The 24,302-nt window shown below is 44.1% G+C and overlaps 1 protein-coding gene across 2 annotated transcripts; it reads left to right on the top strand.

The window, feature by feature from the left end:
- The first annotated feature begins 848 nt into the window (after window positions 1-848).
- Window positions 849-23,210, top strand: srp54 (signal recognition particle 54). Of its 2 annotated transcripts, none has more exons than XM_054741900.2 (17): window positions 849-947; window positions 4,903-4,994; window positions 5,203-5,300; window positions 5,418-5,509; window positions 5,597-5,681; window positions 5,756-5,860; window positions 8,000-8,066; window positions 8,157-8,214; window positions 8,296-8,446; window positions 8,647-8,795; window positions 8,885-8,985; window positions 9,073-9,159; window positions 9,240-9,313; window positions 10,796-10,904; window positions 11,033-11,203; window positions 14,982-15,077; window positions 22,735-23,210. In XM_054741900.2, exons 3-17 carry the CDS (start codon window positions 5,223-5,225, stop codon window positions 22,824-22,826), a joined length of 1,515 nt encoding a protein of 504 aa, XP_054597875.1. In that variant the 5' UTR covers window positions 849-947; window positions 4,903-4,994; window positions 5,203-5,222; the 3' UTR covers window positions 22,827-23,210. The 2 variants fall into 2 exon arrangements, with proteins under 2 accessions (XP_054597875.1, XP_070403111.1); XM_070547010.1 differs by lacking the exon at window positions 849-947 and adding an exon at window positions 2,308-2,349.
- The last annotated feature ends 1,092 nt before the right edge of the window (window positions 23,211-24,302 follow it).

Raw genomic sequence — 24,302 nt, 5'->3', positions numbered from 1 at the left:
TAATAAATGTAAAGAAAATTCAATTCTGTTTTTTTTTTCATTTAAGCTGCAGTTTTACAGACTTTAATAAACATAAACACTAAATACAAACAGACACTGAAAGCTGAGGTTGTTCTGAAAAAAGGAGCAGAGTTACAAACATTTTACACTTTTTGTTACAATTTTAAAGCCATAAAACAAAATAAACTGTTATATTTATGGTCATAAGAGGGTTAAACATGATAAATTTTCCACCTCCCACAAAGAGATGGTAAAAGTGAATGTGAGCATAAATATATACATTTCATTACTTTATTATGTATTTTTTATTATTGACAATTACTCCAAAGGGTTCAAATAAAGGCAACTGGACTTCTTTGGTTTCTTTAAAACGTTTCACTTCTCCTCTGAGGAGCTTTGTCAGTTCTAACTGGAATATGGGAGAGCCAAGCTTATAAACTGTAGCTGTCCGTTGTTATTTAAAGAGCAGAAACTACTCTGAGTACCCCGCCTCTCCATCTCCTGATGAGTCGTTAGCCTCTATTGATGGTGAGTCATCGTGTTGATTAGATGCAGGAAGGTGTGACCTAGACTGAAATTGAATGAGATCCAAAGCTGCGTACTGGAAAGGTGAAACCTAAGCCCCGCCCCTATTTAAAGTGGGGTTTTCCATGTTTTACATCGATAGCTTCTTTTACTCCTCTCTCAAATCATCTATCTTCTCTGTCCAGAATGTGGACTTTGTCATCTTCAAAGGTGTGTCCCTTGTCCTTCAGGTGAAAGTGGACTGCAGAGCTTTGACCTGAAGAGGTGGCATTTTTTCATTTATCACTCAAATTGTATCCTTCCGTGTGTTCAATAAAGTTTTTAAGTCATGACGTGCTCTGATCACGTGGCACTGTGTTTCCGGTTGAGTAGATTTTTAGATGACGCTTTTCTGGTGGAGTCTGGTTAATCTTTGACACTCGGTAAGACTCCCAAACTTCATATTTATCTGTCTGATTCTCCGTTGCGGTATTTTACAATCCTTATTCATCTAGCCGCTTGAATATTTAAATGTGTTGCTTCAACCATTTCTGTCTAAATTCACGAGTAACGGCTGAATGTCTGCTAGTGCTTGCAGCTAACTGCTAATGTTAGCGCAGCTGTAAACATCTGAAGTGTTTGAAGCAGCTGTCTGAAAAAACGAACCGACAGCATGCTTTTCGATGCGTCTGACGTTGTGTTGTTCTGGGTAAAGATGTGTATTGTTTACCAATGTTTGTTTGCAGTTTTCATTGCAATAATAACTAGTTTCATTAAGCAACCAGACTGTTTTTTTGCACAATGCTTTATACAAACTGGTGTAGCACGGTGATTAAACACGTAACAGGTGGGAAGAATTCAGTTGGAAGCAGCAAAAAGAAAATCTACCAGCTCTGAAACCAGCAGTGATAATAGTCTTATGAATAATAGTAATAATTATTATAATAAATCAATTGAGGAACTTTATAAACAAAAAAGTATTCACATTAGAGTTTAGTTCTCAGTAAACTCAGGTAATCTGAAAACAACGGAGGCAATCATAATTAAAATCTGATAGTATTCAAAGGGTACTAAAAGATAATTTAAAACTTAAAATAAAATAGTCTAAAATAGTAAAGTAAAATACTGGAGACAAATAAAAAATCACCTGGATATCAAAGGTATTGACTTACTCTCTAGTAATTTCTTTCGTATTATCGTTGCTGCAGGCCCTTCTGTGTGATGTAAGCTGTTTAAGCAAAACAGGAGAGGCGAGGCGGGGGACAATATTGAGTTCGAGTGGGCCATGTGCCAGGCTTCCATTGTCGGAGTGGTGGTCGCAGGGTCGTAGGTGCCTGTCATGGTAGCAATCCCAGAACCTTCTGGCGATTAGGGATGCCATCAAGCTGAAGAAAATCTTTTTGGCCTGTGGGACTCCAGACACAGCTGAACCGGCAGTCCAAGCGGAATGTGGCCTGTGTGTCACTGGTCACCAAGGCAAAAACCCGGGCGTGGGGGGAGTTCGGTGAGACCATGGAGCAAGACTTCCATGCGGCTTTGAGGAGATTCTGGTCTATCATCCGGCGCCTAAGGAGGGGAAATTAGTGCGCTACCAACACTGTTTATAGTGGGGATGGTGTGCTGATGATATCGACTCGGGATGTTGTGAATCGGTGGGTGGTGGAGTACTTCGAAGACCTCCTCAATCCCATCGGCACGTCTTCCAGTGAGGAAGCAGGGTCTGGGGACTTTGGGTTGGACTTTCCAATCTCTGATGATGGTCACTGAGGTGGTCAAAAAACTTCTCAGTGGCAAGGCTCCGGGGTGGATGAGATTTGCCCAGAGTTGCTTTCCGCATTGCCGGCAGTAAGTTGTGCTTGTTTCTGGTGAGAGTTGGACTCCGCCAAGGCTGCTCTTTGTCACCTATTCTGGATTTCTAGGCACAGCCAAGGTGTTGTTCAGGCGATCCGTTTTGGTGGTCTAAGAATTGATTCTGGTTTTTGCAGATGATATGTAGCCTAGTGAACTAGACCAAATTCTTGCTTTGCAAAGAATGGTCTAGGCATGCTCCATTGGAACCTCAGCAGCTCCTACCAGGACTCTGGCTAGCCAATCACAGCTCTCTAGAGGGGTTTCAAACACATAAAGAGCTGTGATGGGCCAATCATAGTGCTCTATCTGCTTAGTGAACAAATCACAGAGCTTTATCCGCTTTGTGGGCCAATCAGGGCACTCTATATGCCTGGTGGGTGGGATGATGCAACAGAGTGAAACAAGAGTATGTCACATTCTTTGTCCAGTGGAATGCGGAGATCATTTGAAAGACAACGGTAGAACCCGCCCCACAACCGAGAGCCGTCAATGGAGCATGGCCAGACTAAATAATACATTTATTTAGTCTGGCTTGCCAGGCTAGATGATATGGTCCTGTTGGCTTCATCAGAGCGTGATCTTGGGCTTTTGCTGGAGCGGTTCGCAACAGAGTGTGAAGCAGCTGGAAAGAGAATCAGTTCCTCTAAATCCGAGACCATGGTTTTGAGTCGGAAAAGGGTAGAATGCCTTCTCCAGGTCAGGGATGAGGTCCTGCCCCAAGTGGAGGAGTTTAGGTATTTCAGGGTCTTGTTCACGAGTGAGGGAAAGCTGGAACGTGAGATCGATAGGCGGATTGGTGCGGAGTCTGCAGTGATGTGGGCGTTTTACCGCTCTGTCGTGGTGGAGATAGCTGAGCCAGAAGGCAAAGCTCTCGATTAACCGGTCGATCTATGTTCCTACCCTCACCTATGGTCACAAGCTTTGAGTAGTAACCAAAAGAATAAAATCAAGGATTCAAGCGGCCAAAATGAGTTTTCTCCGCAGGGTGGCTGGGCTCTCCCTTAGAGATAGGGTGAGAAGCTTGGTCATCCTGGAGGGGCTCAAAGTAGAGTCGCTGCTCCTCCACATCGAGAGGAGCCAGTTGAGTTGGCTCAGGCATCTGGTCAGGACGCCTCCTGCATGCCTTCCTGATGAGGTATTCCAGGCACGTCCAACCGGGAGAACGCTGGAGGGACTATGTCTCTCGGTTGGCCAGGGAACGCCGTAGGATTCCCCCAGAGGAGCTGGTCCAAGTGGCTGGGGAAAGGGAAGTCTGGGCCTCCCTGCTTAGGCTGCTGCCCCAGCCACCCGACCCCGGATAAGAGTCCGAAAATGGATGGATGGAGGAGAGTTACCAGAACTAACTGAGACAGAACCACTGCAGGAAGATCTGACCTGAGAAATATGTTGCCTGTGTTAGAAGGGCTGTTGTAAACAAATCAAAGGTTTGGGAAGACCTGCTTCCAGACCTCTTTAATCCAAGTCTGGTTCAAGTCTGTTCTTCTGTATGGCTGAAAATTTTTAGGAAAATATTGAATCACGATGTTTGTTCTACTCTATTAATGCAAGGAGAAAAACTGAAGGTCCAAAAACTAGAGATGTCCCGATACAACCCTTTCACTTCCGATACGATACAGATATTGCAGCCTTCAGTATTGACTGATACTGATATCAATCCTTTATGACATCGGCTTCCAATATCAATATTGAATCGGGACATCTCTACAAAAACAATAGATCGTTCAGCCCTTGTGTGCACCCGTGAGGTCTGAAACCATTCTCCAGTCTTACGCATTTGAAGCACGTGAAACAATTTAAGTGACAGAAGAAAGTGTCTTATTTTTATTTGTAGATGATTGATGACTGCCTGTTGAACTCATTCTTGCTTTTGTTTGTGTTTTTTTTTTGTTAAAATTAATAATTAATTAATTATTACTCATGTCTGGTGCCCAGTTGAATTTTCCTAGGTTTGTTTGTCAAGTTTATGAGATGATGGTGGCTCAGAAGTTCAGAGTTCTCATTGGGAGTTTTTCTGATAACCTTAGGTCACTGGTTCACTGCCCCACTCTGTCCATGATAACCGTTGTGTCCTTGGGCAGGACACTTCACCCTACTTGGCTGTTGATGCTGGTTGGACCTATGGTACAGCTTCTATGGCAGCCTTACACGTCATCACGTTTGATAGATGTGGCTACATTGTATCTCATCATCATTAGCTTTGGGGTCCTTGGACTTGATTAAGCACCATAAAAGCACAGGCCACTGAATGGTTAGATTTACTCTGTGGGAAAATATGTGGAAAAAAGTGTATTAAGATAAAAAATAACAGTCAAAAACATTTTAGGAGCAATAGTGTCGCACGCAATCGTTCTCCTTGGATCAACCAAATTTGAACCGTTTTAACATGAATCTGAAGAGAAGTAATAGAAATGCATAAAATATAGTTATAATCCGGATAGAAGATGAATGTTCTAGTCATTCTCTTATCTTGTTCTGTTTGTGTCTTTGTTTTGATTCTTGTTTAGCACACAAAGGTCACCTGAATCTGTCTCTTCTCCTCTCCTACAGGACGATTGTGGCACAGATCCGTTCTAGTCAGCTGAATCACTGAAGACATTTATTTGGAGGGTTTCTCTCCACCGAACACAGTCGTCAACAAAGTAAGTGACATATTTTTACGTCGTAATCAGCTGAATGTATGGTGTAAAAATTAAAGAATAGACCCACAGAGGCTGTGAATTAGATCTTTAGTGAGACTTGACACAGCTGCAGTCGCACCGGCAGGAGTAGGCCCTCACAGGGTTTACTGCTGACGTGGTAGGAGCTGATCTATCTGTTAGCAGGTTATTCACATGCGCTTCTTTTCAGGATCACTTCAGAGTGCCAAAATGGTGCTTGCTGACTTGGGGAGGAAGATCACGTCGGCGCTGAGGTCACTCAGCAATGCCACAATCATCAATGAAGAAGTAAGTGATCACAAAAGTTTAATCCACATGCCACCAAGACCTCTGCGCTGATCTCAGACTGCAGGCTGGAGTGAAGGTTCTGGACTAGTTAGCTGAACGGCCCGGGTTTGTTTCCAGGTGTTGAATGCCATGCTGAAGGAGGTATGTGCTGCTCTTCTGGAGGCAGATGTTAACATCAAACTGGTCAAACAGCTGAGGGAGAATGTCAAGTGAGTCAGATGCACATCTGTCTCATCCCAGGTCTTGTTTGGACCCAAAGACAGACCAGTTCCCTCTATTGTTGCTTTTTTTTCCAGGTCTGCCATTGACCTGGAGGAGATGGCTTCAGGCCTGAACAAGAGAAGGATGATTCAACATGCTGTCTTCAAGGAGCTGGTGAAGGTGAGATCAGCAGGCTGAAGTTTACAGCGTCAGTCACCTGTGACACATATGTCATGTCTGACATGTTGTTCCAGCTGGTCGACCCAGGTGTGAAGGCCTGGACTCCCACTAAAGGCAAGAACAATGTCATCATGTTTGTTGGTCTCCAGGGCAGCGGGAAAACCACCACCTGTTCCAAGGTGAGACCACTATCGTGTTTTCTACCAGCTGCTGAACTCTACTCGGTTTATATCTATAGACATGGAAGGGGCTCTAGACTAAGGTTTGGTGGTTGAATGAACTTTTCGACCATTGGCGATAGTCCAAGCACTTTGCCCATCGTTTATTTATTTGTTTTACAAGTGATAAATACTTCCTGTTTGTAAATTAGTCCGGCAAATGGAACATTTAAAACCTCCATGTCAAATCGGTCTTTTTAACATGACTCGCTGTACGTACTTGAACTTGTTACACCTCATTTGAAAGCTAGGAGTCATGTGACTCTATTGATGCTTTGGTGCCAAAGTTCATCTCTTACTAAATAGAATATTTACTAAGAAATCACAATGTAACCATACAAACACTACTTGGTGTGCATGCGTGCGTGTATGCATTCCCAGAATTCAGTTCTTACAGGAAGTGAGGTGTGTGTGTCTGCTCTGTCTTCTCCATCCCCAGTGAGTCGTGGAGGATGGCTGCTCATACTGAGCCAGGATCCTCTGGAGGTTTCTTCCTGTCAAAAGGGAGTTTTCCTCTCCACTGTCGCTAAGTGCTTGCTTAGTATGAGGATTGCTGTAAAGACTCTGACACTAGTCAGTGACTCGATGCGATTTGCTGGGTTCCTTATAGAGGAAATTTTTAGTGATTGGCTTAATGAACTGACCTGAATTGGAATGTTTACTATGTGAAGTGCCTTGAGACGACTCTTGTCGTGATTTGGCGCTTTATAAATAAACTTAAATTGAATTCACGGTCTATTTCTGTCTGTTAGGTTACTTTAGCGTTTCTGTGTGATGGTCTAAAGCAGGGGTGTCAAACTCAAACTCACAAGGGGCCAAAATGAAACTCTGGGACGGAGTCGAGGGCCAAACTTAATATTTTTTGAAAAAGTGACGGCAAATTTGTACATTTTCTTTATCAACATGTATGCAATTTTGAACCTTTTAGTTTGGAAACAAACTTATTTCTGCATTAACACTGAATGTGGAATAACCATATTACACACGAGCAAGTCCGTTTTAAATAAAAGGCATCAGTGGTATTCATTACTTGTGGTATAATCAGCATTTTTAAAATCTATTCAGGATTTATGTTTTCTTGTTTATTCATTATTTCTTTTTTTTTTCTCCTGTAATAAGTAGCTTTCCCCACTGAGGAACAATAAAGGGATTTTCTGTTCTATTCATCTATCTGCAGCCTTTCCACTTCCTGTTTACTGTAGGCTAAATATTTTCTCACGGGCCAACAACAAAATAAAAATATAATTTTATCTTAAATGAAAATGCAACATCTCGCCTGTTAACTTTCATGTTTTGGAGCAGAAAAAGAGCATAAAACCAACATATTTAAAGCTCAGTTTGTTCCACTGATTTACTGAGATGCTCACCTGTTCCAGCCAGATACCTGCATCATGGGGTTGATCTGAGCTGAGGAGGAGACTCCTGTTGTTTTGTTCATCTTCATCATAATAATGACAACATTAGATGACAACAGGTGCTCACATAGGTTTGTGCTGATGAACATGGAGAGCGTCTGAGCAGTTTGACCACGTTGTTGTGTGTCGGGGAGGAAAAATAAAAACGACAGCAGCCACAGAGTCATGCTGGTTTGAGCGTGTCGCTGCTCACTGGAGTTATATCAGCTCTGTCTGGACGTTAGTTGGAGAACTTTCTCTTTCAGTCATGAACACATTACTGAGCGGTTAAAATCTCCGTTTCTGGCCTTCAATGTCGGAAAACAGCTGAGTGAACTCGGCGCTGAGTGAGAGGAGTGTTTAGTTTGTCTGAGAGAGCGGAGCTGCAGACACCGGCAGCAGACGCTAAAAAAAAACACAAAGGAGGGGGCGCTTCAACTCCGTGCTAGCGCTGCAAAGCATCATGGGAGTTGTAGTCTTTGCGTTAAAATCGGCCAGCGGGTCAGTTTTAATACATTTTTGATATTTATCTTGCGGGCCACATAAAAATGCTCCGTGGACCAGATGTGGCCTGCGAGCCTTGTGTCTGACACGTGGTCTAAAGATTGTGGGGATGAAGGAGCTCCATCATAAACTATCCCTTCATGGCCTTCTCTCTGGGTTCTCTGCACTGATTTGTCTGATGTGTGACTCGTTCTGCTTCCAGCTTGCTTATTATTACCAGAGGAAAGGCTGGAAGACTTGTCTGATCTGTGCTGACACCTTCAGAGCAGGTATGTGTTTCTTGAGCTTCTATCCCTCTGTTGAAGCCACACCTCCATTTAGCTGTATTGGAATGAGAGTTGTTCTCTTCTCTGTCTAAGGTGCCTTTGATCAGCTGAAACAAAATGCTACCAAAGCCAGAATTCCCTTTTACGGCAGGTGAGTGATGGGCCCTGGTTCTGATCCAGTTTGTTGTGTTCAAGCGCCCTTCCTGACTAACCTGCTGTTTGTTATGATCAGCTATACAGAGATGGATCCTGTTGTAATCGCTGCTGAGGGGGTGGAGAAGTTCAAAGCTGAGAATTTTGAGATCATCATTGTGGACACAAGTGGACGACACAAACAGGAGGACTCGCTCTTTGAGGAGATGCTACAGGTCTCTAATGCTGTGGTGAGTACATGCACTGCCCTGGATCTTTGGCTTCTGTCTGGAGATAATAAACAGATGTGAGGATGAAATCAGGTGATTGAAACTGTTGGAAGTGGTCTGTGATTGGTTCCTGAAGGCAAGTGTGATCAGACCTGTGGAGGTAGCTTCTCCAGGTGGATTTAAAATCCTCCAAATTGTTTTTTTTGCTCCCGTTTCCACAGCAACCAGATAATATTGTGTATGTGATGGATGCATCAATCGGTCAGGCCTGCGAGTCTCAAGCAAAGGCCTTCAAAGACAAAGTGGATGTAGCATCAGTGATCGTTACAAAGCTGGATGGACACGCCAAAGGAGGCGGAGCTCTCAGCGCGTAAGACCGTCAACCTTCTGTTGGATGATGTCACAAAGCATGTCTGATTTGAAGTTGTTTGTTTATGCTGCTCTACTGTTTCCCGACAGTGTGGCCGCCACCAGAAGCCCTATAATCTTCATCGGGACCGGAGAGCACATCGACGACTTTGAGCCATTCAAGACTCAGCCGTTCATCAGCAAACTGCTGGGTACGAAAATGTAACCTGTTGGTGACCTGGTTCTGTCTGAGGGACGGACTACAAAACCAGATTAACCGGAACTCCTCCTGTCTTTAGGAATGGGAGACATCGAAGGACTGATTGACAGAGTGAATGAGCTGAAGCTGGACGACAACGAGGAGCTGATCGATAAACTGAAACACGGTGAGAAAACGACCCCACCACCACCACTACCCTGAACATACAGCAGGCATGATGACTGACCTTAGACCTCTGACCTGCAGGTCAGTTCACCCTCAGGGACATGTACGAGCAGTTCCAGAACATCATGAAGATGGGACCCTTTGGACAGATAATGGTAACCTGAATCTCACTTAAACATGAGGTGAAAGAACGCTTAATCCTCGCTCTCGTCTGGGACTGCAGTAGGGCTGGGCGATATGACGATTTTAGGCCGTTTTACGATCTACACATCTGACGGTCTGTCATTTCTGAAAGACCTTTTTATCACCATTCACAGCTGTGCTGTTGAAATTCTGCCTCTGAATGAAAAGGGAACTTACCTCCGGCGAATGACACGCCTTTGTTTGACCCTTAACCAATCAGAGTGAGTCATAGTAATATATTAGTGCCCCGCTTGTTTTCACCTGTGTGTGAACAAACATGGCTTCGGCCGCGGCTGAGAGCGACAACGAGGTTTTCGTTCCGAAGAGGAACGTCTCGTCCATTATATGGAACTGGTTTGGTTTTTCACCAGACGACAAAGAGCAGCGAAACGTCATTTACAAGGAGAGCGTCAAGGCAAGTGATGGCAACACCACAAACTTGTTTAATCACTTGAAAAGAAGGCATCCCAAACAATACAATGAGAGCCAGCTGGCAGCTAAAGCTAAAAAGCCTGCGGCTGCAGCAGCAGCGGCTAGTGCTTCTTCCTGGCAGCAAACGCTAACAGAAACACAAAACTCACTCCCTACGGCAGAGACAGCAGACGATGGAACAGCGTGACAGAAGCAGTGACGTACCACTTGGTTAAAGATTTGTGTCCCGTGCGAACAGTAGGAACATGATAAAAACATTGGATCCGCGCTACGAGGTTTCCAGCCGCAAGTATTTTTCGAACACTGCCATTCCACGCATGTACGGTGAATGCAAAGTGAGAGTTGCAGAAAATATTCAGAATGCGCAGTTTTTTGCTACCACAAGCGATTTCTGGTCCAGCCGCACATCAGAGCCGTATTTGAGCTTAACTATCCACTACATGAGCAACTGGGAGCTACATAGTATTTGAACAAGTTAATGTTTGCACAATACGTTTGCAATTGACATGTTTGCACTTTAAATATGTTTACGATTTTAATTTATGTTAAGTTACTTGAAAAATGAGAAAAACTGATTTTTGTAATTGTTTCTCAGGGCTTTTATCATCTCTGGTGTGAGTTTAAAATATAAGTGTGTTAGCACTGTGTTGATTATCCCTAATATGAATAAATGTTTGTTTATTCAATGTTTCTCTTCTTTAATACGCAATTGAAGTTATGCTATTCATGGATAAAAAAATCGTGATAAAATCGAAATCGTGATAAAATATTGGAAAAATCGTGATATTCTATTTTTGCCATATCGCCCAGCCCTAGACTACAGCGTTTAACACCCTGCTGCTCCAGTGGGTGGAACTGGTTCTGGACATGAAAAAAACAGAGCTGTGGTTTCCCTTGCTGTGTCAGAATCTCGCTGTGTGTGTGTGTGTGTGTGTGTGTGTGTGTGTGTGTGTGTGTGTGTGTGTGTGTGTGTGTGTGTGTGTGTGTGTGTTTTAACTTCATGTGTGTGTGTGTGTGTTCAGGGTATGATTCCAGGTTTCGGCACAGACTTCATGAGTAAAGGAAACGAACAAGAGTCAATGGCCAGACTGAAAAAACTGATGACCATAATGGACAGCATGAATGACCAGGGTAACACACACACTTTCTAATTCTCACACTTTTTATTTTTCTGCTGGAGGTGTAGACCTTCAGCTTTCTGTAAAAGAACAACTCTGGCTCACTTTAGTTGTTCAGATCTACACGGTTTTCCTCTACAGAACTGGACAGTAAAGACGGAGCCAAACTCTTCAGCAAGCAGCCCAACCGGATCCAGAGGGTGGCCCGTGGATCAGGGGTCGCCACCAGAGATGTTCAGGAGCTTCTCACTCAGTACACAAAGTTTGCTCAGATGGTCAAAAAGATGGGAGGCATCAAAGGACTATTTAAAGGTATAACTGGGACTTACTTCTGGGGTAGCCATGGGTTGTTATTTGGTCATAAGAGTTGAGGCTCGAGTTAAAACAGGAATTTGCTTGTCTAAAAAAATAAATAGCTTCTCGTTCCGAGGAGCTTTTTCAGTTCATAACAAAAAAAGCAAAGTTTCAAGTGTTCAAACCATATAGAATTTCCTGGTTATTATAGTTGAAGCTCTTCTGTTTACTGTTGGATTTTCACATAGCTGTTTTCGATGTAGGGTTGTCACGGTGTGAAAATGTAAACTCACGGTTATTGTGACCAAAATTATCACGGTTTTCGGTATTATCGCGGTATTTTTTTAAACGTGTTACGTTTTCAGACAACTAAATAAACCCTGTATACCAGGAGAACAGTCCTCAGTTAGTGTCTAAATTTTGCCTAAAATATGTTATTTTGTAATTATGTTGTTTATTTGTTTACATTTTCCCCCTTTAGTCTTTAAAATAGCAATATTTGCCCATAACTTATTTTATGTCTGTTTGATGTCATCATTTTAAAAATATTAGATCAGATGATACTCAGTACTCAAGTAGCCTTCTAATCAGTTACTGTTTTACCCTTACTTGAGTAATAAACCCTATATCAGGAAAATATTGTCCTCGGTTTGTGTCCTTCCTGTGAGCTTTGCAGATGTGGGAAAATGTCATCAGGCAGTAATCGTTGTTAAATTCATAATTATTCTCGGAGAGAGACCAACTCTTATCTGCCCCTGGGAGTCCCGTAATGCATCGCGTCATTTCAACATGGGGGTGTCCGTGACACGGTTTATATGCAGGTAGCGGCGCTGCAGCTGCTTTATAGCGACTCGTTGCGTTCTCCCTCAACCCAAATCCTCGGATCACGCATTTTAGCTAAAACGCTAAAGTCAGACCATCTCTCTCTGCTCCTCCTACCTGCATACATACCACTGAAAAAAAGAACAAGGCCAATTATTAAAACCATTAACACTCTTACAGATGAAGCCTTGGCTCAACTGCAGGACTGTTTTGCTCACACAGAATGGAGCATTTTTGAAAATGAGGATCTACAAATTTACACAGATACTGTGCTCTGCTATATCAAACATTGCATGGACACTGTTATCATTCACAAGCAGGTTCGGATCTACCCTAACTGTAAACCCTGGATGACGAGTAAGGTCAGGGTACTGTTAAAGGCACGGAATGCTGCATACGCGTCGGGAGACCAGGCAAAGTACTGGCGGGCAAGGACTGATCTTAAAAGGGGAATCAAGGAGGCTAAAGTGAGCTACACCAAAAAGCTGTCGCAACATCTGTCTGCCAGCAACCCAAGGAGGGTCTGGGAAGGACTGAGACATATTACCAAATACAAGGACAACAGATCTAGCACTGAAATAGGAGCTTCATTAGCCGAAGAACTCAACTACTTCTTTGCTCGTTTTGAGAATACCAGCTTCCCCACAACTAACATCAGTCCTATAACATCACCCGCTGAGTTTGGATCAGATACACAAATACTCAAACTCCAAGAACAACAGGTTCGAACCGTGTTCAGGGCTGTTCATCAGAGGAAAGCGGCTGGTCCTGATGGTGTTCCTGGCAAGGTGCTGAAGTTCTGTGCAGATCAGCTGTCCATGGTATTCACCAAATTATTCAATCGCTCCTTGTCTGAAGCTACGGTTCCATATTGTTTGAAATCAACAACAATAGTCCCACTTCCCAAGTCTACTACAATCAACAGTCTCAATGATTACAGACCCATAGCACTCACACCGGTGGTGACCAAGTGCTTTGAGAAGCTGGTGCAAAAACATATCAAGGACTTCCTCCCACCCAGCATGGATCCCTGCCAGTTTGCATATAAAGCAAACAGGTCTACTGAGGATGCCATATCTAATGCTCTCCACTCCTCTTTGCAACATCTGGAGAACCCCGGCACCTCCGTTAGAATGCTTTTTATTGATTTTAGCTCTGCTTTTAATACCATAATCCCGAACATCCTTGTAGCCAAGTTGATTAACCTGAACCTCCCCCCTACCACCTGTGGCTGGATCAAAGATTTCCTCACCAATCGCCCACAGGCTGTCAGGTTTGGTGACAAGCGGTCATCCACTCTGATGCTCAGCACTGGTTCCCCTCAGGGCTGTGTGCTAAGCCCCCTGCTGTTCACCATCTACACCCATGACTGCATTCCTATTCATCGCTCTAATAAGATCATTAAGTTTGCAGATGACACCACTCTTGTAGGTCTTATCCATAACAACGATGACGCAGCATACAGAGATGAGGTTTGCCATTTATCAGAATGGTGTGATGATCATAACCTCTCTCTTAACATCAAGAAGACCAAGGAGATGGTTATTGACTTCCGAAGGAGTAAGGATGCCCCCCGCCCTCTCTGCATTAAAGGAGCTGAGGTGGAGAGAGTTCCCTCCTTTAAGTTTCTCGGGATTTACATCTCTGAGGATCTGTCATGGACAATCAATACCACTGCCTTGGTCAAAAAAGCACAACAGCGGCTGCACTTCTTGAGAGTCCTGAAGTGGAATAGGCTGCAGACCAACCTCTTGGTGTCTTTTTATCGAGCAGTCATTGAGAGCGTGATGACTTACGCTATCCCTGTGTGGTACGCGGGGTGCACAGTAGCTGATAAAAACAGATACCAGAGGGTCATTAGAGTGGCGGAAAAGGTGATTGGATGCACCCTTCCCTCCTTGGACACTATCGCCCTGCAGAGGTGTCTCACTAGAGCAAGGACCATCTCCAGGGACATTTACCACCCAAACCACTACCTTTTTGCCATGCTGCCATCTGGGAAAAGGTTCAGATCCCTCAGCTGCAGGACTGACAGACTGAGGAAGAGTTTCTTTCCCTGGGCTATTAGAACCCTGAATGGACAGAAAAATCAACCCTATTGATATTATTTATTGTATTTTGTAATGTTTTTGTTTTTTATTGCATGGTGCATATTGTACTTGTTTTAACTATTTTTCTTAGTATTTTTAGCGGATGCCTAATGTGGAGCTCTAGGAAATTTCGTTGAATGTGCAATCATTTAATGACAATAAAGGATATCTAATCTAATCTAATCTAACGTTAGCTTGCCTTGCGTTGACTGTAGAGTTGTGGGTGATGGTCACGCAGATGTGTCATGAGATTTGAAGCGTTGCTGCCTTTCACAGACACTTTTTCTGCATGTGCTGCAAACAGGATAGCCGTCTTCTATAAACTGTCCCTCGGCATTCTTCAAATATCCAAAACATGCCCGTACTTCCCACTTTGTCTTCTTTGAGGGATAATAAATGTCCTGAGCGCTGCCGTCTCCTCCTTTGGCCATTATTTCAGCTTTAGCTTCAAGAAAGTTTTGGTTGTAAACAACAAAGTGCGCATGTGCTGCCAGCAACTTCAGCAGATGATACGGCGGCTGGTAAGGGTCACCGCGCCTACACCGCAGCCATGGTAATCCACTGAGATAATATATTTTTTAAAAAACAAGATGGTTATTATTGTCAACTTTTTTATCTGGGTTTACCGCTTCACCGGTTACCGTGACAACCCTATTTCGATGTTTTGAACTTGGACAGCTCCTTGGAGCAGAAGTGAAACATCTTCAAGAACAAAGAAGTCCAGTTGTGCCTTTTATTGCCGACCTTGTGGAACTGAGAGTAGCACTCCTAATACTTAGGACGTAGCATACAGGTGTAACATGTTGCATGTGTTCATGTTGCAGTTTAGGATAAGGAAGGACACATCAAAGGTTGGTGATGTTTCAGATATTTGTTGTTTTCAGGAGGAGACATGTCCAAGAACGTGAACCCATCTCAGATGGCCAAACTGAACCAGCAGATGGCCAAAATGATGGACCCTCGAGTCTTGCACCACATGGGTAAGACCTGGTCTCTCTCAGTACTCGCAACACCCTCTGACTAGGGCTGGGCAATAAGTTGAAAATGTATCATAATTGAAATTTCTGACTCTTCTAGATAATGTTTTCCATGTCAATAGATTGGATGATAAAAAAAAATGAAAGGATGTGTGTAGGTTGGCAACGTTCATGTCCCTTTAAGACCAGCGGAAGCGCTGGCGCTCCCATTTGCATTAGGGCCCGACCGATGTGCTTTTTTTGGGACCAATACCGAAATAAAACTTTTAACAAAGGCCGATTGCCGATATAATGGCTGATAAATCTCCCTCACAAAAAAAAGAAATAAAAATAAAAATTTTCTTAAGCTTAAACCCTTCATTCTCTGCCTTTTTGATGCAAACTTATTTCTCTATTACACACCAAAGAACTGTCTCAATAACTCATTAGGGTTTCCAAGTAATGCAAATAAGATTTATTTAGCAGATCTCAAAAACAACAGAACACACAAACTCAGTCCCAGCTAGGGAGAGGAGGAGGGACTCCCTGCTATCACAGCACTTCATTGCCTTGTTGCCCCCCCCCCCCCCCCCCCCCCCCTCCATCCTCAGCAGCGACAGCGGTCGTGTGAGTTTGAAAAGTCTGCTGAAGAAGGGCGGATGAAATTGTCTGAGAATATTCCAGAATGTCATTGTCGTCTTCCTCCACTTATCCGGGTCCGGGTTGTGGGGGCAGCATCTTAACTAGGGAGCTCCAGACCGTCCTCTCCCCGGCCATCTCCACCAGCTCCTCCGGCAGGACCCCAAGGCGTTCCCGGACCAGATTGGAGATGTAAACGTGTCCTGGGTCGACCCGGGAGCCTCCTGTCGGCAGGACATGCCCGAAACACCTCCCCAGGGAGGCGTCCAGGAGGCATCCTGACCAGATGCCCAAACCACCTCAACTGGCTCCTTTCGATCCGGAGGAGCAGCGGTTCTACTCCGAGTCCCTCCCGAATGTCCGAGCTCCTCACCCTATCTCTAAGCCTGAGCCCAGCCACCCTACGGAGGAAACTCATTTCGGCCGCTTGTATCCGCGATCTCGTTCTTTCGGTCATTACCCAAAGCTCATGACCATAGGTGAGGATTGGGACGTAGATCGACCGGTAAATCGAGAGCCTGGCTTTCTGGCTCAGCTCCCTCTTCACCACGACAGATCGGCTCAGCGTCCGCATCACTGCAGACGCCGAACCAATCCGCCTGTCGATCTCCTGATCCCTCCTATCCTCACTCGTGAGCAAGACCCAGGGATACTTAAATTCCTCCTCTTGAGGTAGGACCTCTCTCTCGACCCGGATTTGGCAAGCCACCCTTTTCCGGTCGAGAACCATGGTCTCAGATTTGGAGGTGCTGATCCTCATCCCAGCCTCTTCATACTCTGCAGCGAACCTACCCAGCAAGAGCTGAAGGTCAGAGCTGGACAAAGCTAGGAGGACCACATCATCCGCAAAAAGAATGTCTACCAGAAAAAGGCCATCGTTACTTACTTACTGCCCTGCATGACTAAAGCCTGGTTTATGCTTCTCCGTCAGCTCCGCGAGGGACAGACACGCACGGATTGACGGAAGCGTTTTGCTCTCATACTTCTCCGTCTCCTGGAGAGTGTTGCAAAGCAATTGCCCGGCAGGACCACAGAGGGCGTAGCGCTGTTCTGTGGTATCCTGTCGTATCGGTCCACGATCGTGTGTTTATATTGTTTTTTGTGTATATAAGAGACTTTTAACATGGACATATTTGTCTCTCATTCTCCCACCGCTTCATGCGCTCCCCACCTCTAAACCCACGTTTCCTGTCATTTCCGTCCACAAATAAAACGCTTGCTGCGCATCTTTTCACTCCTCCAGTCAGGGGAGAATTAAACGTTCATGTTTTTAGAATTTTTTCGTGAGGCATTCTTCAAGCTTCTCCGTGTCTGCCGCTAGTTAAACTCGGCTCTCTTTGCAATGGCGGCGCTGTAAACAACAGCGGCGTCCTGACCAATCACAAGCTTGCGTAATCCGTCTCGTTCGACGGATGTTTAAAAAAGTGGGCTCGACTCCGTACATAGTTGCGTGCCTGCCGGATCCCTACGCAAGGACGGATAATGGCGTTGCGTGTCTCCGCACTGACGCAGACGGAGAAGCATAAATCAGGCTTAAAGGGGAAGCAGCGTGAGCTCTGCATAGAGCATAATGCTGTGGCAGGTTTTTTTTTTTTTTTCCCAGGTAACTTTTCAGTACAAGGCTACGTGGCACACGATAAACTTAGGAAGAATGTTGAGGGGAAACACTTTTGTCATTGCTTATTTTACTGTTCAACTTACCACTGACACAATAAATATGCTTAAAACTGAAGACTTACCTCCTACTTCGTCATCACCATTGTCTCTGCTTGACTGAATTGCTCGTGCTGCTCTGCTGCATGTGTGCTGTGACGGTGGCTCCACCCCCTGAGGAGTGGAGCCACACGAGTTAATAAAGCTGGCGCCATCTGCTGGATAGGTAGCGCAATATCTGCCATATCGGCTGTCTTTTTGGCTGATGACCAATAGTGTTAATGACCCCAATATCGGCCGATAATATTAGCCGGCTGATATATCGGTTGGGCCCTAATTTGCATATCTGTGTTCAAATGCTTGTAGAACTGAAACTACACTCAACAAAAATATAAACGCAACACCTTTGTTTGTGCTCCGATTTTTCATGAGATGGACTTAAAGATCTAAAATTCATTCCAGATACACACTATTACCATTTCTCTCAAACACTGTTCACAAATCAGTCTAAATGTGTGATAGTGAGCACTTCTGCTTTGCTGAGATAATCCATCCCACCTCACAGGTGGGCCACATGAAGATGCTGATCTGACATCATGAGTAGTGCACAGGTGTACCTTATACTGCCCACAATAAAAGGCCACCCTGGAATGTGCAGTTTTGTCTCACAGCAAAATGCCACAGATGCCACAAGCATTGAAGGAGCGTGCAATTGGCATGCTGACAGCAGGAATGTCAAATAGATCTGTTGCTCGTGCATTGAATGTTCATTTCTCCACCATAAGCCATCTCCAAAGGTGTTTCAGAGTATATGGCAGTACATCCAACCGGCCTCACAACCGCAGACGACGTGTAACCACACCAACCCAGGACCTCCACATCCAGCAGGTTCACCTCCAAGATCGTCTGAGACCAGCCACTCGGACAGCTGCTGAAACAACTGGTTTGCATAACCAAACAATTTCTGCACAAACTGTCATAAACCTTCTCAGGGAAACTCAACTGCATGCTCGTCGTCCTCATCGGGGTCTTGACCTGACTCCAGCTCGTCGCCGTAACAGACTTGAGTGGGCAAATGCTCACATTCGGTGGTGTCTGGCACGTTGGAGAGGTGTTCTCTTCACGGATGAATCTCTGTTTACATTGTTCAGGGCAGATGGCAGACAGCTTGTGTGGCGATGTGTGGGTGAGCGCTTTGCTGATGTCAATGTTGTGGATCGAGTGGCCCATGGTGGTGGTGGGGTTATGGTGTGGGCAGGCATCTGTTATGGACGAAGAACACAGGTGCATTTTATTGATGGCATTTTGAATGCACAGAGATACCGTGATGAGATCCTGAGGCCCATTGTTGTGCCGTACATCCATGAACATCACCTCATGTTTCAGCAAGATAATGCACGGCCCCATGTTGCAAGGATCTGTACACAATTCTTGAAAGCTGAAAATGTCCCAGTTCTTGCATGGCCAGCATACCCACCGGACATGTCACCCGTTGAGCATGTTTGGGATGTGCTTGACCGGCATATACGACAGTGTGTACCAGTTCCCACTAATATCCAACAACTTTGCACAGCCATTGAAGAGGAGTGGACCAACATTCCACAGACCACAATTGACAATCTGATAAACTATGCGAAGAAGATGTGTTGCACTGCATGAGGCAAATGGTGATCACACCAGATACTGACTGGTTCTGAGTCCCCAGACCCCCAATACAGCAAAAAAAAAAAAAAACACATTCCAGGGTGGCCTTTTATTGTGGGCAGTATAAGGTACACCTGTGCACTACTCATGATGTCAGATCAGCATCTTGATGTGGCACACCTGTGAGGTGGGATGGATTATCTCAGCAAAGCACAGGTGCTCCCTATCACACATTTAGACTGATTTGTGAATAATGTTTGAGAGAAATGGTAATATTGTAGCCTAGTGAACTAGACCAAATTCTTGCTTTGCAAAGTTTGTAAATAAATAATACATTTATTTAGTCTGGCTTGCCGGGCTAGTAATATTGTGTATCTGGAATGAATTTTAGATCTTTTAAGTCCATCTCATGAAAAACCAGAGCAGAAACAAAGGTGTTGCGTTTATATATTTTTTTGAGTGTATATAAGATGGAACAAACATTCTTTTTGCATATTAAACCGGAGGAGTTGCTCTTATCTCTCACACACTGAACATATCCCAGAGCGCTGCGTATTTCTGCCAATGAGTTTGCAAAAAACAACCAAAATGCGCAAATTAGAAAAGCCTTTTCATTCGGACACAGACGCTGTTTCGTTCTGATCTGCAGCTCACAGGGCTTCACACGCTAGAATATATGTCATCACATCGTCAACATGAACTTTGACATGATTATCACTCACCCAATCACTTGCTTTGACGTCATTTTCCCACGAATTGTAGTTCTTTGTAGTCCCAGTCTTTCGGCTTTTTCTTGTGCTTTTTTGCAATAGTACGTTTAGACAAACACGTCCTACACACATCACACAACAGCATGTAAAAATGTAAATATAAGTTCTGGCGAACTTGTTTTATGGCAGGTCTTAAAGGGTTAAGAAGCTTTACCACCTCGAGTCAAGTAAAAATGTGACTCAACATAACACATGTGACAGCCCCATCTAGTGGACAACTTTTGTTTCTGCGCATACCCGCAGTTGTCATCCCTTTATCGTTATCGAGGTGAAATCCTCATATCATGATATTGATTTTAGGCCATGTCTCCCAGCCCTATCGCTGACTAAACGTTCATGAACTCATGAGGCAGCGGCTGGTCAGCAGCTCAACATCGTGTCTCATGTGTCTTTGACTTCATGATTTTCTCTCTTGTTGATGACAGCAACAGGTTCTGGTACCAAACACAGATCAGATGGTTCCGTCCACTCATCAGGAGGATGAAATTCTCATTAACTGTTGGATGATTGAAGATTTTTTAAAAACTGGATCAGTCACCAGATGTTTGTCACCTTATATAGTCACTCTAGTTGTGTATTATATGGTCACTTATGGGCCATTCCCATCTGTACCGGGTCGGCCCGGGCCGGGTAGCCCCAGTCGGCCCCAACCTGGCCCGGTTGATTCCACACATCCTTGTCTTAAGCCCATGTGGGCTGATTCTACCCACCAATCAGAGGCTTGCTCTAATGGAAGGTGTGAATTTGCTGTCAGCAGTGGGTGTGTTGGCCCTGGTCGGCCTGAAGCAGACCCCCTCGAGAAGAGGGCTGAGAATGAGCCTTGGTTGGCCCGGAAAAATACCAGGCCACCCAGATATGTAAACAACCTATGCTACCCGGCCCGGCCCGGGCCGACCCGATACAGATAGGAATGGCCCATAAAAGCCTAAACAAACCCTTCAGATAAAGATTAATTTTGTGGAAGAAAATGTTTTGACTTTGTTAAATTGTTTTGACATTGGCTGAAGTTCCTCGTGCCTTTAAACACGCGGTTCTACAACCAATCTTGAAAAAAACCCGGCCTTGATCCCACCGATTACTCTAATCTACGACCAATTTCCAAATTACCGTTTTTATCTAAGGTCCTTGAGAAAATAGACTATACACAGTTGATGAAACATCTAAATGAATATCAGGTAATGGACATCTGTCAGTCTGGTTTTAGACAACAGCACAGCACTGAAACTGCTCACGTTCGGGTGTTTAATGACATTTTTCTGGCTTTAAATTCAGGTTTCCATGTGGTTCTGGTACTTTTGGATCTATCTGCAGCATTCGACACGATCGATCATGACATTTTGATCACAAGACTTCACACTTGGGCTGGCATTTCAGGCACAGCCCTGGATTGGTTTAGGTCATACTTTTGTAACAGGTCTGCTAGAGTCATGTTGGATGGCTGTTCATCCGAGTCACAGCCTCTACGTTGGGGTGTCCCACAAGGTTCAATTCTCGGCCCGTTACTGTTCAACCTCTATTTACTGCCCTTAGGAGCCATTTTCAGAACGCACGCTGTCTCATACCATCTTTACGCTGACGACTGTCAAATCTACTTTTCATTTAAGCCAACTCAATCAACGAAAGTTCTGTCTGATTGTATCCTTGAGGTCAAGCAATGGCTAGCTGACAACTTCCTCCATCTCAGTGACTCCAAAACTGACTTAATCGTTTTCGGTCCTTACAGTACCACGGCTACTCATCAACCTGACCTCAGCTATCTCTCACCTAATGTATCCTCTGTAATCTCTAACCTTGGAGTAAAAATGGACCAGGCTCTGAAGATGGATGCCCAGGTCAATAACACAGTTAAATCATGTTTTTACCACCTAAGACGCATCTCGAAACTAAAGCACATCCTGAGTGTCCGTCTTCTGAAATCGGTGGTCCACACTTTTATCACCTCAAGGCTGGATTACTCTAACTCCTGCTTATACGGCATCAGTAAAGCAGCTCTTTCTAGACTTCAGCTGGTCCAGAATTCAGCAGCTAGGTTGCTGACTGGAGCTGACAGAAGACAACACATTTCTCCAATTCTGAAATCTCTCCACTGGTTGCCCGTGCAGTTCAGGATAAACTTCAAAATTATGCTTCTCACTTACAAATCCTTGAACCATCAAGCTCCTCCATATCTGTGTGAACTGGTCCATTACTACAACCCGCCGCGTGCTCTCAGGTCTGAAGATAAGCTCCTCCTAGCTGTTCCCAATGCACGTTTAAAAAGCCGTGGAGAAAGGGCTTTCTCTGTCTGTGCACCGAAGCTGTGGAACACATTACCACTGCTAGTGAGGCTAGCACCAACAGCTAGCATTTTTAAATCACGCCTGAAAACTCACTACTTCAACCTAGCTTATACCACATAATTATGGACCTCACTTACATCTGCACTTACATCTGTTTAAAAATGGACTCCACAATTATCGACTTCCGTACTATTGAGGTTCTTTTTTTTAAATGTTTTTCTAATTTTTTATTCACCCTGTGTCTTATTGATTTTTAGCTGTTATTTTTGGGAATTTTGTTGTATTTCCTTATCTTTTATCTGTGTTCGACATGTTTGTATAACGCCGGTTTAATTAACTAACATTTTTAGTGTACAGCGCCTTGTTTGGTTGTAATGCCTTGTGAATGCGCTTTATAAATAAAATTGGATTGGATTGGATTGGAAATGATCTGATCTCCGTGATCACCAGGTTCAAAAATGTAATTGTCAGTCATTCCACCAGGATACTCTAGATGCGTAACAGCTGATGCCACTGGTGAATGATCTTAGATATCACCAGATAGACTGTGCATCTCCAGAAAAAACACATTCTTACAGGGACCTATTGTTACCCTGCAGGTTTTAACGCCAAAAGTTTAAACAAGACGCTGGAAACATCATTTAGGTTGGATGGATTCTGTAACCTCTAGCCAATCATCTGTGTTTGTGTTTTCAGGAGGAATGGCAGGTCTGCAGTCAATGATGCGTCAGTTTCAGCAGGGAGCTGCAGGAAACATGAAAGGCATGATGGGATTTAACAACATGTGACCCTCCGCCAACCAGCTGCCTTAATATGAATAAAAGGTTTTGCCTCCAGCAGGTGAAAGAGTTGAGGCATCCTGTTTTTGCTGCTTTGCACCAACAAACGAATTACGATCTCTCTCTTATTAGACAGATGACAGGAAAACAGAGTGGATTTAAAGGAGTAGTTCAACACTTCAGATGCTGTTCTCTATCAGAGAAGCTCCTGAAACGATCCTTGAAACTATCAGTAGTGAAGATTTATGGGCCTCATTAATTTTGTTGTGTAAATTATTTGTGTAAAATTTAACAGCAGCATCAGTTCTACATGAGCTGGTTATTAAAATGGGGATGACATTAATTAGTGACAGTATTTTTATCATAATAAACATTTGTATGCACCATTGTAAACTTGTTTGTTTATTTCAGTAAATTAGAATCTTAGCCAACCAGTTTGGCATTGTTTGGATGTGAAGTCATAATTTGATGGTCATCTTTGTTCATTCACACATTTTCACACAGCAATGTTGTACAACATGTGGTGTACCACAAGGTTCTGTCCTGGGGCATCTACTGTTCCTCCTTTTTCTGCTCCCTCTCCAGAAGAAACAATCTTTTATATAGTGCCTCTCAAGATAAAAATCATGAGGCACTTCACAAGAACAAAAAATTAAAAATGAATACAAAAGATTCAAAATGTATTAAAAATATCTTAAAGAGAAGAAATAAAGGTTGGACTGACTTCCGGTGACGTCATGATAGGAGCAGCAGCGTGAACACGGAGCTCCGTCAGAAGAACTGAGAAACTCCTTGATATAATATATAATCTAAAGACTTTAAGACCAGCGAATATCCATTTTGATGATATGAGTTCCTCCACAAGACAAAAAGTGCTCAACAAGCAAGCAAATACGAAGGATATGGAGGATAAACAGCAAAAGTTGGGCAACCCTTCAGAAGCCAGCACCCAACCCACCAGCTGCACGATAATGAGTGAGAACAAACTTTTGGAGGAGATCAAACAAATGCGGGATGAAAACAAAGAAGGACACAGCCTCACAAAATCCTCCTTGGATCGATTGGAACAGGCGGTGGCGGATATAAGGAGCCAAATAGGAGAACAAGAGGAGAGATTAACGGGTTTGGAGGAGAGGGTGGCGTCATTGGAAGAAAGGGAGACGCGGCATGAAAGGGAGCTTAACCACCTTCTCCGTCGGGAGACGGAGCTGACAAATACCTGTGAAGATCTCCAAAATAGACTGAGGAGGAACAACATGAGGATTTTCCAAGTTCCAGAAGAGAGCGAGGGGGGAAACCTGATAGACTTTACTAAAGATTTATTAAATAAAGTTCTGACACTCCCCTCAGACTTGGACATTAGGATAGAAAGAGCGCACCGTGCGCTTCAAGTACGACCAAGAGACCATCTGGCAACACCCCGATCTATTGTGGTGAGATTCCTGGATGCAGCTGTGAAGGATCTCATTTTGAAGCAGGCATGGA

Source organism: Nothobranchius furzeri, chromosome 18, assembly GCF_043380555.1.
Source record: "Nothobranchius furzeri strain GRZ-AD chromosome 18, NfurGRZ-RIMD1, whole genome shotgun sequence".
Classification (NCBI taxonomy): domain Eukaryota; kingdom Metazoa; phylum Chordata; class Actinopteri; order Cyprinodontiformes; family Nothobranchiidae; genus Nothobranchius; species Nothobranchius furzeri.
The sequence above is the reverse complement of the archived record's forward strand: the minus strand, read 5'-3'. Positions and strand labels throughout refer to the sequence as shown.